At 42.7% G+C, this 13,510-nt stretch overlaps 1 protein-coding gene across 1 annotated transcript in view; it reads right to left on the bottom strand.

Annotated features, from left to right (window-relative positions):
- Positions 1 to 13,510, bottom strand: part of LOC126088411 (semaphorin-1A) — a 355,740-nt gene that overhangs the window by 27,644 nt on the left and 314,586 nt on the right. The window contains exon 6 of the mRNA XM_049906551.1: positions 5,862 to 5,969. Within this exon, the coding sequence (XP_049762508.1) occupies positions 5,862 to 5,969 (108 nt within the window). The remainder of the gene's footprint in view (positions 1 to 5,861; positions 5,970 to 13,510) is intronic.

The raw sequence follows: 13,510 nt of genomic DNA, 5'->3' as shown, positions 1-13,510 counted from the left end.
TTTTATTTTCAACACACTTCAGGAGGGAATAAATATACTGTGAAGCAGTAATCAGTATGCTCAATTCTTTAAACAAATGTCTACAAGGTGGTCGTGTGTGCGCACCACATATTACTCTTACAGCACATTTTCGAGCAATGAGGACTTCCTTTCTTAAGATGAGTTACCCTTGAACATTATTCCATACGACATTATTTAATGCAAAATATGCCAGCTTACTAATTTGTCTCTCCCCAAAATTTGTAATGATTCTAAGTGCAAATGCGGCTGAACTAAGTTGTTTTAAGAGTTCCAAAAGGTGCTGTTAACCATCGTACGAGAAATGTCTTTACTATATAACTGGCAAGCCTATTCAACGCACAGATTGAATAACGTCGGGGATAAGCTACAAATGGTTCAAATGGCTCTGAGCACTATGGGACTTAACACCTTAGGTCATCAGTCCCCTAGAACTTAGAACTACTTAAACCTAACTAACCTAAGGACACCACACACAATCAGGCCCGAGGCAGGATTCGAACCTGCAACCGTAGCAGTCCCGCGGTTCTGGACAAATTCAACTAATTAACGAGAAAAATAGTTTTCGATGTTATTTGGCACTTAGAAACAATAAGAAACAAAAGATAACATTATAAGGTGCTGTTCACAACCATCTAATAACTGCTTGATGTGTTTAATACATATTTTCTCGAGGAAATAAATATAGACACTTTCAAATTTATGGACGGCGCTTTACCTTACCATTGTGGTGTTGAGAATTTGACAGTTGACTTTTGTCGTGGACATACATTATGAATTTTGCCTTGGTCATTAATAAACTGTATTATTGTGACTTATTCCTACAAACTGTTCCTCTATTTCGATTTTTTTTGTAGAAACGATGGTCCCTCATAACCTAACTTCCACCGTTCAGGCGCGAAACCACAGAAGAAAGCTTTCACAACAATCGCAAATTTGGCTTCGACGTGTAAACGAAAACGACCGCATGAGGCGCAGTGTAGGAATAAAACTTCAGGGGCGCTGTAATATATTCAGTTGCCACGTGCCGGCAGAGACAAGAAATTCGGTCGTGAAGAAGGGCCTTTAAGGAGTCACGAGGGTGAGTGTCGTTTGGCAAGGCACCGCGTTGAGCGCGTGGCGCTGGGGTTCGTCCTCCACTGAGCAGCTGTCTGCGGGGTGGAATTGATCACCGCCCTGTGCCACGTGGTGCATGGCGCTCTGCCAATTACCGCCACATCTCGGGTTCATAAGCGGCCGAGGGTGGCCTGGAAGCCCGCCAAGGGCGCGCGTCTCTTCACAGCACGTCCCGCTTTGATACTGCGGCTCTCGCGGTACCAACCAGAGGGACAGTCTTCCAATTCAAAACTTCCTCCATTATGGCTGTTTCCATAGTCCGCGTTCATCACTACCCGTAAGTGTCAGCGTACTTTCTTAGGTCTCTTTAGCGAATCTACGCAAGGTGGCAGGGGGAGTCGAGGGGCATGAACGGGAAGCAGTGGTTGGGAAGGGAGTGAGACAGGGTTGTAGCCTCTCCCCGATGTTATTCAATCTGTATATTGGGCAATCAGTAAAGGAAACGAAAGAAAAATTCGGAGTAGGTGTTAAAATCCGTGGAGAAGAAATAAAAACTTTGAGGTTCGCCGATGACATTGTAATTCTGTCAGAGACAGCAAAGGACTTGGAAGAGCAGTTGAACGGAATGGACAGTGTATTGAAAGGAGGGTATAAGATGAACATCAACAAAAGCAAAACGAGGATAATGGAATGCAGTCGAATTAAGTCGGGTGATGCTGAGGGAATTAGATTAGGAAATGAGACACTTAAAGTAGTAAAGGAGTTTTGCTATTTGGGGAGCAAAATAATTGATGATGGTCGAAGTAGAGAAGATATAAAATGTAGACTGACAATAGCGAGGAAAGCGTTTCTGAAGAAGAGAAATTTGTTAACATCGAGTATAGACGTGTCAGGAAGTCGTTTCTGAAAGTATTTGTATATTGTGTAGCCATCTATGGAAGCGAAACATGGACGATAAATAGTTTAGACAAGAAGAGAATAGAAGCTTTCGAAATGTGGTGCTACAGAAGAATGCTGAAGATTAAATGGGTAGATCACATAACTAATGAGGAGGTATTGAACAGAATTAGGGAGAAGAGGAGTTTGTGGCACAACTTGACAAGAAGAAGGGACCGGTTGGTAGGACATGTTCTGAGGCATCAAGGGATCACAAATTTAGCATTGGAGGGCAGCGTGGAGGGTAAAAATCGTAGAGGGAGACCAAGAGATGAATACACTAAGCAGATTCAGAAGGATGTAGGTTGCAGTAAGTACTGGGAGATGAAACTTGCACAGGGTAGGGTAGCATGGAGAGCTGCATCAAACCAGTCTCAGGATTGAAGACCACAACACCGATATGCACAATTGAACCGCGCGACAGACTGGTAGACACCATTCGAAGATTGATTTGAACAGCACAGTCTTTTCTTAGGTGTGGTTGTACCGGATGTAAACATTATATCATTTCAGCAGTAATATCGAGAGGAAATGTAAACGAAGCTCAGGGACACAGACAGTGGTAGCTTATGACCAACACTTGCTGGAAATTCTTCGTTTACATTGAAAAATTGCAAATCCCAATACCTAGCATGAAGGATGTTCCGTAGGTTACCGCGAACTTTCGCCCTGGAAAGATATGCCGATTCTTTCTGCGGTACAGGATGTCTATGGACAATTTCGTGTGGCCAGAAACCGCCTGTCCTCCTTCCCCCAGCAGTCCCAAGAAGGAAAGTAATCACTGGTGGAATATACTAGTTATCAGGTTAGAGTTTCGTACTTTTTTCAGGAAAATTGAGCTAAGAACTAAGAACGGCCGTGTAGCACCATATTTCACACGAAAACAAAGGATAATCAGCGCCTGCAGTATTGATCCTGCTGGGTATAAAAGAGGAGAAGATCAAGAAGGCGGAAAAAAAGCAGGAGGAGGAGGAAGATGAGTGCAATAATTACATTCCTTCTTTCTTTCCATAGTGATGAGAGTCCCATACATAGCAAGATCTTAGAAACTCAAAATATAAGAATAAGTTGTCGACATGCTTCCTGCCTCGCGGTCAAACGGTAGTCTCCGAAAAAGTGTCAGTATCAAGGAATGAGGTGCCATTTTCCAACAGAATACAACAGTGGAGATAAAAGGCAAGAATCATTCACAAATTTATCATAATGTCAGTGTCATTCGTATCAATTGGCACTAGATGGGATATCGGTGAGTGTTGCACCACGATCTGGCGAGATGTAAGTAATTATTGAGTGAGGATGTGATATTTGTTCATTTCTTGACACAAGAACGTATATATAGGTCAAAAATACAGACAGAAGATTTTACACAAAAAACACAATGTAAGTTATTTCAGTGGTTTACGAATTCACATCTCGCGCTGGAACAGTCACCTAGAATAAATTTATGTTTTATTAATATTGTTAATACGTTTTCTCTAGTGTGATACATTCTGTCTTTAGGGTCCACATGTTTATAAATGCATATGTAAATACGAGAAATTTCCAAATTTCTCGAGGATATGAAACTATACTGAGTCTGTAATTGTTGTATCCTAGAAGTTGTTGCAATAGGTTTAGGAAACGACTGAAGTGGCATAAATTTCCGTATCATGGTTAGCTAGCTATTGTGGATTTTTATAATGCGCTTGCGTTTCCTCGGAGCCACAATCAGAAATTTTAATTAATAGGGATTTATGAAACTTCATTTCGCGACAACGCTCGTTACTGATATACCTGGCAGTAATTGCAACACTGATGAGCGAATCAACAATAAAGAAAATTATAAAGCTACAGTATTTTGTTTGGTGTGTTTCCGGTTGACACTTGCGCGAGTTGTGTCTGCTTGCGAAACGTCCACTGGAGGAAGCGTTTAGCCGTTAACTCTTGGGGCAGCTTGGAGGGTAAGCTCTCAAGCTGTGAACTTGGAGGTCGCTGAGATCTGTCAGCACGCTCTCCTTCCCCGGCAACTTCCTGTCACGTGTAATCTTTGAAGTCCCGGCCTGCGGACAGACTTTCAAGCAGCTGCAGACGACGGCACGGGCATTTCCAGAACGTGCGACAGGTAATGCACGGCTCCGTGCAATATTCACAGGATCTTGAATAAATAACGCTATTTACGATTTCATTATACTGTACAAACAACTACTTATTAACTGCCCCAGTATATTTACATTATATATTATTAAAATGCATATCTGCCTCTCGGGAGAATTGTAGAAGAGTTTTTGAATTTACTTCACGACGTGCTTTGCAGATTATTACGATATTTAATATTAATGAGACCGAAGGAAGTTTAATTTCCTAAAGCCCTCTCCTGGTGTGCCGTTCCTTTCTTTCGCTGGTGAACCTGTCGTATGTAATTGAAACTTTGTCCTAGGTTTCCGCCCACACCGAAGCAGCCGTTCCTCTAGAGCGAGTTCTTTTCCTTTTATAATTTAATCTCTATTTCCTGAAGAAGGGACTAAGCTTTTAAACTAAATGCAAACTTAGAGAGTACTGTGATTATTTCGATCAGTGAATGCGTATTGATAGCAGAAATATTTACTGATTCAAGCATTTTCGACATTGTAGTGTGATATACATTGTGTAGTTACGAAATGGAAACATTATGTTATTTATTTTTCGTCGTAATATAGACAACTGCTTTTACTGTACGCTAAGAAAATATCTTTGCTGCACGAGGAATGTTTGCGAATGCTTTATGATTGTCTTCCGCCGCTTGTAACCACAGTGGACTCTGCAGGTGACGAATGGGAACCAGTTAACGATTACTAGCCAAGTAGGCAGTTCGTTCTAAATGTGGCGTTGGAAAGTCTGGTGAAGGACTCTCGTTTAAGTACTCCATACGTAAAGTTATATTAATGTTGTCTAAGAAATGTAGGATTAGAAGCTGGTGCTGGATAAATATTTAAAACTGATTAACTTCAAACAGCATTGTTGGCGGCCAATAATGTGAGCATGGAACTTTTATTTAAATCCAGCATCAAGATGAACCGTTATAATTTCAACTGTTTCTTCGATACAATAATAACTAATCTGATTTTAAACTTGTGGGGTTTCGTTTAAATAGTCTGCATTTATTTCCAAACCTTAACACTAAATTCTGCATTTGAGTGCACTGCTTATTACGTAGAGAAGGGACCAAAATCAATCCAACTGCTTAGCAGCTGTGGAGCTTGCTATTGCATTGCTCTCACTGTCCCTAATAATAGTCTGTATTGGCCACAGTATCACAGTGCCTGTATTGTTACTGTTCGGAATTCAGTTACGAAACTGTAGTATAAATATTAGCTGATACAATTTTTCAAAACATTTTACTGCAGTGGTGATAAAATTTACTTATTCTGCTATCAATATTTTACAGCCCACCACTTGGATGACGGAAATGTTTCTTGATTCATCAACTGTTTGTAAAATGGCATGTATGCGTGGAAAGTCTTCATGTAGCAGAGGTGACATCATAGGTAAAATGTTTCGGGGTAAAATATCACTCACTAACATCGAAGGTTTTATACTGTAACATACAGTTTCCAGCACGAAACATAGTACATCTTAATGTACACAATCTTTAAGAAGTAGAACTGAAAATAATGATGAGATAGGCGGTAAAAGAATCCAGTAGTTGCGGGAGGCAGGAACAGAACATTTAAACAAAAATATCGTGTGGGACGTGTGGTGATTTTGGAGGGAAACTTCAGTAATTACCGATAATGAAGAAATTTATGTTAATAAAATAGAATAACGCTGAGTATTTCATAGACTGGTGAAAAGAAGTTCACTTTGCAGTGTGTCCCTCAGTATCATTTACTTACCTTGAGGGCGTAGTGCCGACATAGTGGCTTATAGGCGTTCGTACCGCAGATGAGTACGCGGTCATCGTCAATTTTCGCCAGGACTCGGATGTAGTTCTGGCAGTCGTCCTGAAACACAAAAATACGTTAATTTAGTGGAGCGAAAAGAATAAAGGCCTCAGAACACCGAATAAGACCAACTTAATACAATACACATTAAGTGAAAAATATTTCCGGGAGACATGCTCTTCAGTATATGCAACGGCTTTGAACAACTAAACATAATAATACCTAAAACTTGTAAACAGTTTCTTGAGGTGCGTATGTCTAGCCCGCATCTCGTGGTCGTGCGGTAGCGTTCTCGCTTCCCACGCCCGGGTTCCCGGGTTCGATTCCCGGCGGGGTCAGGGATTTTCTCTGCCTCGTGATGGCTGGGTGTTGTGTGCTGTCCTTAGGTTAGTTAGGTTTAAGTAGTTCTAAGTTCTAGGGGACTTATGACCACAGCAGTTGAGTCCCATAGTGCTCAGCGCCATTTGAACCATTTTTGCGTATGTCTATATTTATGATCAGAAATGATTCTTACGAAAGAGATGAAAGTTATGAGTGCCTTGTTAACAATGCTAAAGGCTTTCTTAAAACGTTTCCCCTATTACTAACTTTATTTACATTTTTGCATCTAAAACAATGATGTGATATAGGGGCTAAGGCTTTCTTTCTTTGTGTAGGTTCCATTATCACTGCTGTAGTGTAGTTGTTGCAATGCCCAAGAATACCGTAACGCTCACAAATCAGAAGAAAGTCAAGGCGGTCCCCTGATCTCATGATAACAGATAATCGTGAGGAGGAAATTTCAGGTAGGGTGCGCAAAAATGACGTCCAGTGACGTAAGTAGTAAATCGCGGAATGATGAGTTCAAGATTGCGGGTTCTGTCATGGAATTACCGAGGAATGGCTGGCCTTTATCGTAGGAAGTGACCCAGTCTGTCGTGCATCACACGAATGAAAGATTCTAAAAACATTCCGTGCTTGATAAATTAAACGAACGTTTCTTACCACATTTAGAGTAAAAACTTTATATTCAGAACGAAAGTGGTAAAACAGGTAGGATTATAACGTAAAAACAACCGTGATGGCAGAAGTGAAACCACTGGAAGAACAGAAGGTAAACTTGAAAAGATGAACTGATACTGAAGGGAAAGAGAGCAGAAGATAAGAAAGAACAGAAATGTTCACATAGATTACTAAGGAAAATGTTGAAAAACATACATGCAATCAAAGAAGCACTTCTCATTCGCCGTGTATCTTATAGCAGCACTAGTACAGACGCTGTATTTTCTCTTTGGTGTTCAATATTTCTTTGTTTAGAGGTTTCAGTTTTCGTTTGGAGAATTTTTTTCTGTGACGACCTGTGTGCATTGTGCAGTATGAATGTACTGTGCAATGTTCTCTCCCTCCCCCCTCCCCCTCTCCACTTACACGTTTGATTTTTAATATTTCATGCACATATGGGCAAAATTAAAAAAATTAATACGCTGGCATAATCTACTCACCAAGAGTTGTAGTCTTATGTTAGAGTCAACACAGTAAGTCAATTATTACAGTTAGGAACTGTATACATGTCTTGACGCAGCATAATACCCGGCGCGCATAATTACACCAAAAATACTAAGACATAGTTGAGAATGAAAGCATTCAGCAACTTCCAACAAACTTTCCACACAGTTTCAAACCTTTACGAAACTTTATTTGCCGCTAACAGCCCCTTCACAAAGTAATGTAAGGAAATGCATTATCGCTTTTACATTTTCGCTGTTCATGGAATAAAACTGCAGCATTAGGCATAACGCTGTAATTTATTACTTCTTTACTACTAAATCCATTCGCAACACATTTTGCAAACAGTATCCACATGTACCGCTGAATGTACTTCAAACTTATATCATTGTGTGACAGTTAGGGAGATGTGTCATTTTATACTTTGGAGTACGATTGTTTAAAGATCGTTTAAAGATCGTTTAAAGGTTCGCTTCGCAATGTTATTTTAAACGTAGACAAGTGGGACAAATGTGCATGTCTCTTCTTCATCCGCAGATAGTGAAAACGCATGAAGGAACTCACACGCATAGACTTGCGGTAGTCTAGTATTTATTAGAGGAACGCTTTATACTGATCGCCAAGTCCCGTCCGTTGGCGGTCGGTTTCGAAACCTTACTTATTTGGCTTCCTGGCAATGTATGGTGATTATCTGTCGAACGCTCCTGATGAAATTTGCGATGTTTCGGTTTGATTTCTGCAGTGATTTACATAGCGTGCTTGCTCATACAGCTCAAATGTTACATTCACCGCGTGATTAACACGGATATTGTCGGGAAGTTCTCCTGTTTAGTACCCATCCGCTGGCTGCAAAAGCTTTCTGTGCCGTGGCGGAGTCTAGCGCCGGCCACAGTGGTTAACATCGTTAATAATAATAATGTTTATCGCTTTATGTGTCCAGCATCAGTAACAATTCACCACGCCATCAGGCTAAGTCATACATTCAATTAATGTTGTAGTTTCTTTGCTCTAATACTTCACATACGCATCGTTGTAATTTATCCTTTTTTCCAGCTTCTGATACCCTGTTCCCTTTTGTTCTCTCTCTTACATACCCTGTTATTAACGAAAAAGTGATTTTTTTATTGTTAATATGTTTTATTACGCTCAGTGCCAGACTATTAAATTGAATGAAAGGATTCAGATCGCTGACTAGTTGTCAACTTTCCGTATCCACTCCACATGGCTACTCTATAAATCACACTTAAGTGCCTGGCAGAGGTCTCATCGAATCATCTTCACACTAAATTTCTATTATTCAACTATCGAACAGAGCGCGGAAAAAAACGAACGCTTATTCCCGGGCGAGCACTAATTTCCCTTATTTTATTATGATGATTGTTTCTCCCTATGTAGGTCGGCATCAACAAAATATTTTCGTGTTCGGAGGAAAAAACTGGTGATTTAAATTTCGTGAGAAGACTCCGCGCAACGAGAAACGCCTTTGTTTTAATGATGTCCACTCCACATTCTGCATCATGTCCGTGATACTCACTCCCCAGTTTTGTCGATAATACAAAACGTATTGCCCTTCTTTGAACTTTCTCGACGTACTCCTTAATCTCATCTGATAAGGATCCCAGACCACGCAACAGTGCTCTAACAGAGGACAGACCAACTTAGGCAGGCAGTCTCTTTAGCAGATCTGTTGCATCTTCTAAGTATACTGCCAATAAAACACAGTCTCTGGTTAGCCTTCCCCCACAGCATTTTCTGTGTGTTCTTTCCAGTTCAGGTTGTTCTTAATTGTAATTCCTAGGTTATTAGCTGAATTTACGACTTTTAGATTTGTTTGATTTATCGTGTAATTGTAGGTCAACGGTTTCATTTTAGCACTCATATAGATGACCTCACACTTTTCATTATTTAGGGTCGACTGCCAATTTTCGCATCATACAGATATCTTATCTGAGTCATTTTGCAGTTGGTTTTGATCTTCTGATGACTGTAGTAGACGATAAAAGACGGCATCCTCTACAAACAACCTAAGACAGCTGCCCAGATTGTCTCCTAAAGTAATTATATAGATAAGGAACATCAGAGGGCCTATAACACTATCTTGGGGAACGTCAGAAATCACTTCTGTTTTACTTGATTACCTTCCGTCAGTTACTAAGAACTGCGACTCTGTGACAGGAAGTCACGAATCCAGCCCCATAATTGAGACGATATTCCATAAGCACGCGATTTCATGTGTTGCTCGCGGTACCTTAACATATTTGGCTAACAAACCAAAAAAAAAAAAAAACGACATTCCGTTTGTAGAGACGGAGACGACGTGTTGTACCGCCTCGTGATGACTGGGTGTTGTGTGATGTCCTTAGGTTAGTTAGGTTTAAGTAGTTCTTAGTTCTAGGGGACTGATGACCCTAGATGTTAAGTCCCATAGTGCTCAGAGCCATTTGAACCATTTTGACGTGTTGTAAATTGTTATTTTTTTATTTTTGACTCAAATTCTTTTTTATGATACGATGATGACGGGTTTCGGCCTTTAAAGGCCATCTTCAGATGCTGTGGGCGGCGTCGCATGAACAACTATACGTGCAGTACATGCTGGCTCCGACTACCACCAACAGTGCCGACCCCGTAGAATAAATGGGCAGAAGGCGGAGAACAGGAGAAATTATTTTGGATCAATGAAGGTACATCAAGTCATTTCCTATATACGCCACTATTCTAGCATCGTTTTAATTTTCATGTCTACTTTGCTGCCGCAAAAACTATCTGTAGTTTCCCTTTAGAGATTTAAACACTGGACGTAAGCGTTCACATGTATAATGCTTAACTGGAATTAGTTCATACAACTGGCATATAAAAACTAGTCTGGAACAGACGTTTTATGTCTGAATTTCGGCGTTAGCTTTCAGATTACAGACTGTGAACAAGTTTGACGCACGCAGTGGATGACATGAAAAGATTTAACAAATCACGAAACACCCGTAGATAAATTCAGACGAAAAATTCTTTTAAAATTACCTTTGCACAAGAATTTGTATACAGGGCGATTATCGGGAATATCAAGGGGCAGTGGCAGCAGCTGTGAGCCAGCTTGACTCGGGAGAGGGTTGACCGGGTTTAACACACCCTTTCTAGCGACTCTGTGCGTGCATCCAGATCAGAGGGGTTGCCAAGTCGTACTGACAAGGGGGCTCATAGTGCCACGTTCTTTGTAATTTTGACTCGATAATGTAATCGCTGAAATAACATCACATACCCTCTCTCCTGGTAAAGTTTCATTTCGTTCCCTCCTCCCATTCTGGATGCTTCACTTTTTCTTTTCTTCAGGCAATGTACACGCTAGCCAATGGCCTTGCTGTAATGGCAGCACCGATTCTCTTCAAATCACCGAAGGTAAGCGCTGTCGGGCTAGGCTAGCATTTGGACGGGTGACCGTCTGGGTCTACCGAACGCTGTTGGCAAACGGGGAGCATTCATCTCTCTTGAGTCCAATTGAGAAGCAATTTGATTGAGAGGTAGCTGCTCCGGTGACAAGAAGTGACAACGCCCAGAGAGCAGTTTGCTGACCACATGCCCCTCCATACCCGCATCGGCTGAGGATGACACGGTGGTCGGTCGGTACCGTTAGGCCTTCCGAGGGCTGTTCCTGCAGAGAGAGAGAGAGAGAGAGAGAGAGAGAGAGAGAACATGCTGCTTGCCAACTATATTCCTGGCTTTTTCTGCGTCCAGAATCCAACCTGTTTACCAGTACTGTTTAGTTTAACTTCTTGTGGAACTTGGAATCGTTGAAGAGTTTTCAGTTTTCACTAGCTCCAGGTCGGTGGGTATTATGCACCTCATAGAGCATTCAGTGCACAAAAGTGGGACAAAACACGGAAACGCCGCGAAAAATGCGTGCTTGAACATACTGGGTGTTCCTGTCCCATGATGGGGTGTACTAAGTAATGACTGATATGATTGTGAATTATTAATACGACATTTTCCATTGGTTAACATATTTGAACTATATTTGACCAGGTATTTGTATTTGTGCGCAGGTCCGGTTTGATTGAAGACCAATGTTTTGTGTGGTGTCATTGTGATCCAGAGCATCATGCTGACGATTGAACAAAGAGTGTTTTTTGTGGAGCATCTGTTCCGCAATGGAGACAAGTTTACCTCAGCAATAGAAGCTGTATTTGCAGCGAAGTTCCCAGGAGTGAAGATGCCTAACCGCAATGCTGTACGGAACCTCGTCACCAAGTTTCGAAAGGTTGGTTGGTTGGTTGGTTGGTTTTGGGGGAAGAGACCAAACAGCGAGGTCATCGGTCTCATCGGATTAGGGAAGGACAGGGAAGGAAGTCGGCCGTGCCCTTTCAGAGGAACCATCCCGGCATTTGCCTGGAGCGATTTAGGGCAATCACGGAAAACCTAAATCAGGATGGCCGGACGCGGGATTGAACCGTCGTCCTCCCGAATGCGAGTTCAGTGTGCTAACCACTGCGCCACCTCGCTCGGTCAAGTTTCGAAAGACCGGAAGCGTTCATATAGCTCCAAAATCAGGCAGCCCATCCACATCAGACGAAAAGGTGGCGGAGGTGGATGACACGATGCTGTAAAGTCCAAATAAATCGGTTAGACGACTAGTTCTGAAGGCCCACGTGTCAGTTCCGTTCACAAGATTCTCCAGGCCTCACTGTCCATTACATCCGTACAAAATGTGCGTGAACTGAGAGACACCGATCGCCCGGCGCGTGTAAACTTTTGCAACTGGTTTCTGTCCTTCCTGCAAGACAATGGTGAGGGGATTCTTGATGCAACTTTTTTTCCCGGATGAGGCATGGTTTCACCTCTCCGGTTGCTTGAATAGCCAGAATAGTCGTGTATGGACCACGGAGAATTCGCATGAATTTAAGGTGTCCTCACTGCACGATCATTAAGTTGGTGTTTGGTGCGCCGTGACTCGTAAACGCAACACTGGGCCGATCAGAACGGTACTGCACCTGCATTGAGCCCTTCCTAGGTGCACTGAATGAGGGCATTATTGAGAATGCCTGGTCCGAACAGGATGGGGCGATTCCACATACCGCTCACAAGGCGATGAACTTTTTAAAGGACATCTTCGGTGACTGCATCATCTCTCGAGGGCTCTGGCCTCCGCGTTCACCCGACTTGGCCCCAGCAGGTTACTTTCCATGGGGTACGTTGAAGGGAAAGGCCTATGAAGGTAATCCGCACACCATACAAGAACTACAAGCCGCACTGACACTTCGCATTCGGAACATCACTCACGATGTTCTGCACAACGCCTTCAAGAACATGCAGAAACGTGTGCAAGTGCGTCTTCAAGTTCAAGTGGATCACTTCCAGCATCTGTTATAACTTCCATGACGTAAACATGGCAAGTTATGAACTGCATAGTTGCTTATTGAGCACCCTGTAGATGCAGATGCTAGCCGAGCCTGTAGCTGGCGGCACCTGAGTAATGTCCTCAATACTTTGCAAGTCGCCCGCATCTCGTGGTCGTGCGGTAGCGTTCTCGCTTCCCACGCTCGGGTTCGATTCCCGGCGGGGTCAGGGATTTTCTCTGCCTCGTGATGGCTGGGTGTTGTGTGCTGTCCTTAGGTTAGTTAGGTTTAAGTAGTTCTAAGTTCTAGGGGACTGATGACCATAGATGTTAAGTCCCATAGTGCTCAGAGCCATTTGAACCTTTGCAAGTCTGAGTCGTGGTCAGTTGGAGAGGAATCAGCAGTGAACTGTTTCAGGAAAAGTATTATCACTAGGCTAAAGCGATTTATAGAAACCGCGGAAATTTTCCGGCAGGGATCTGAACCCCACTCCTCTCGAATACGACACCCCGTCCCTCAAACACAGCAACGTCGCGATTGTCGGGTGTCTGGTGAACACTCCTCCCGATCATTTGTGCTGCGCTCGTTCTACCGATCTAAACAGAACCGTGTGTGCTAGGGCCTTTGTTGCGCGGGGCTCAGTGGTACCGTGAAGCGGAGCACATGTCGTCGTGGAAGTGAAGGAAGTGACTCCTGCGTTCGGCCGCCGGTCATCCGAAACGCGTGGTACCGGGCAAGACACGCGCCCGGCTCACGAGCCGCGTGGGATCGAAAACATTCAGCGGCTCGGCA

The sequence above is a fragment of the Schistocerca cancellata genome, chromosome 6, assembly GCF_023864275.1.
Source record: "Schistocerca cancellata isolate TAMUIC-IGC-003103 chromosome 6, iqSchCanc2.1, whole genome shotgun sequence".
NCBI lineage: Eukaryota > Metazoa > Arthropoda > Insecta > Orthoptera > Acrididae > Schistocerca > Schistocerca cancellata.
Note: the sequence above shows the minus strand (reverse complement) of the source record. Positions and strands in the feature narration are given on the sequence as shown.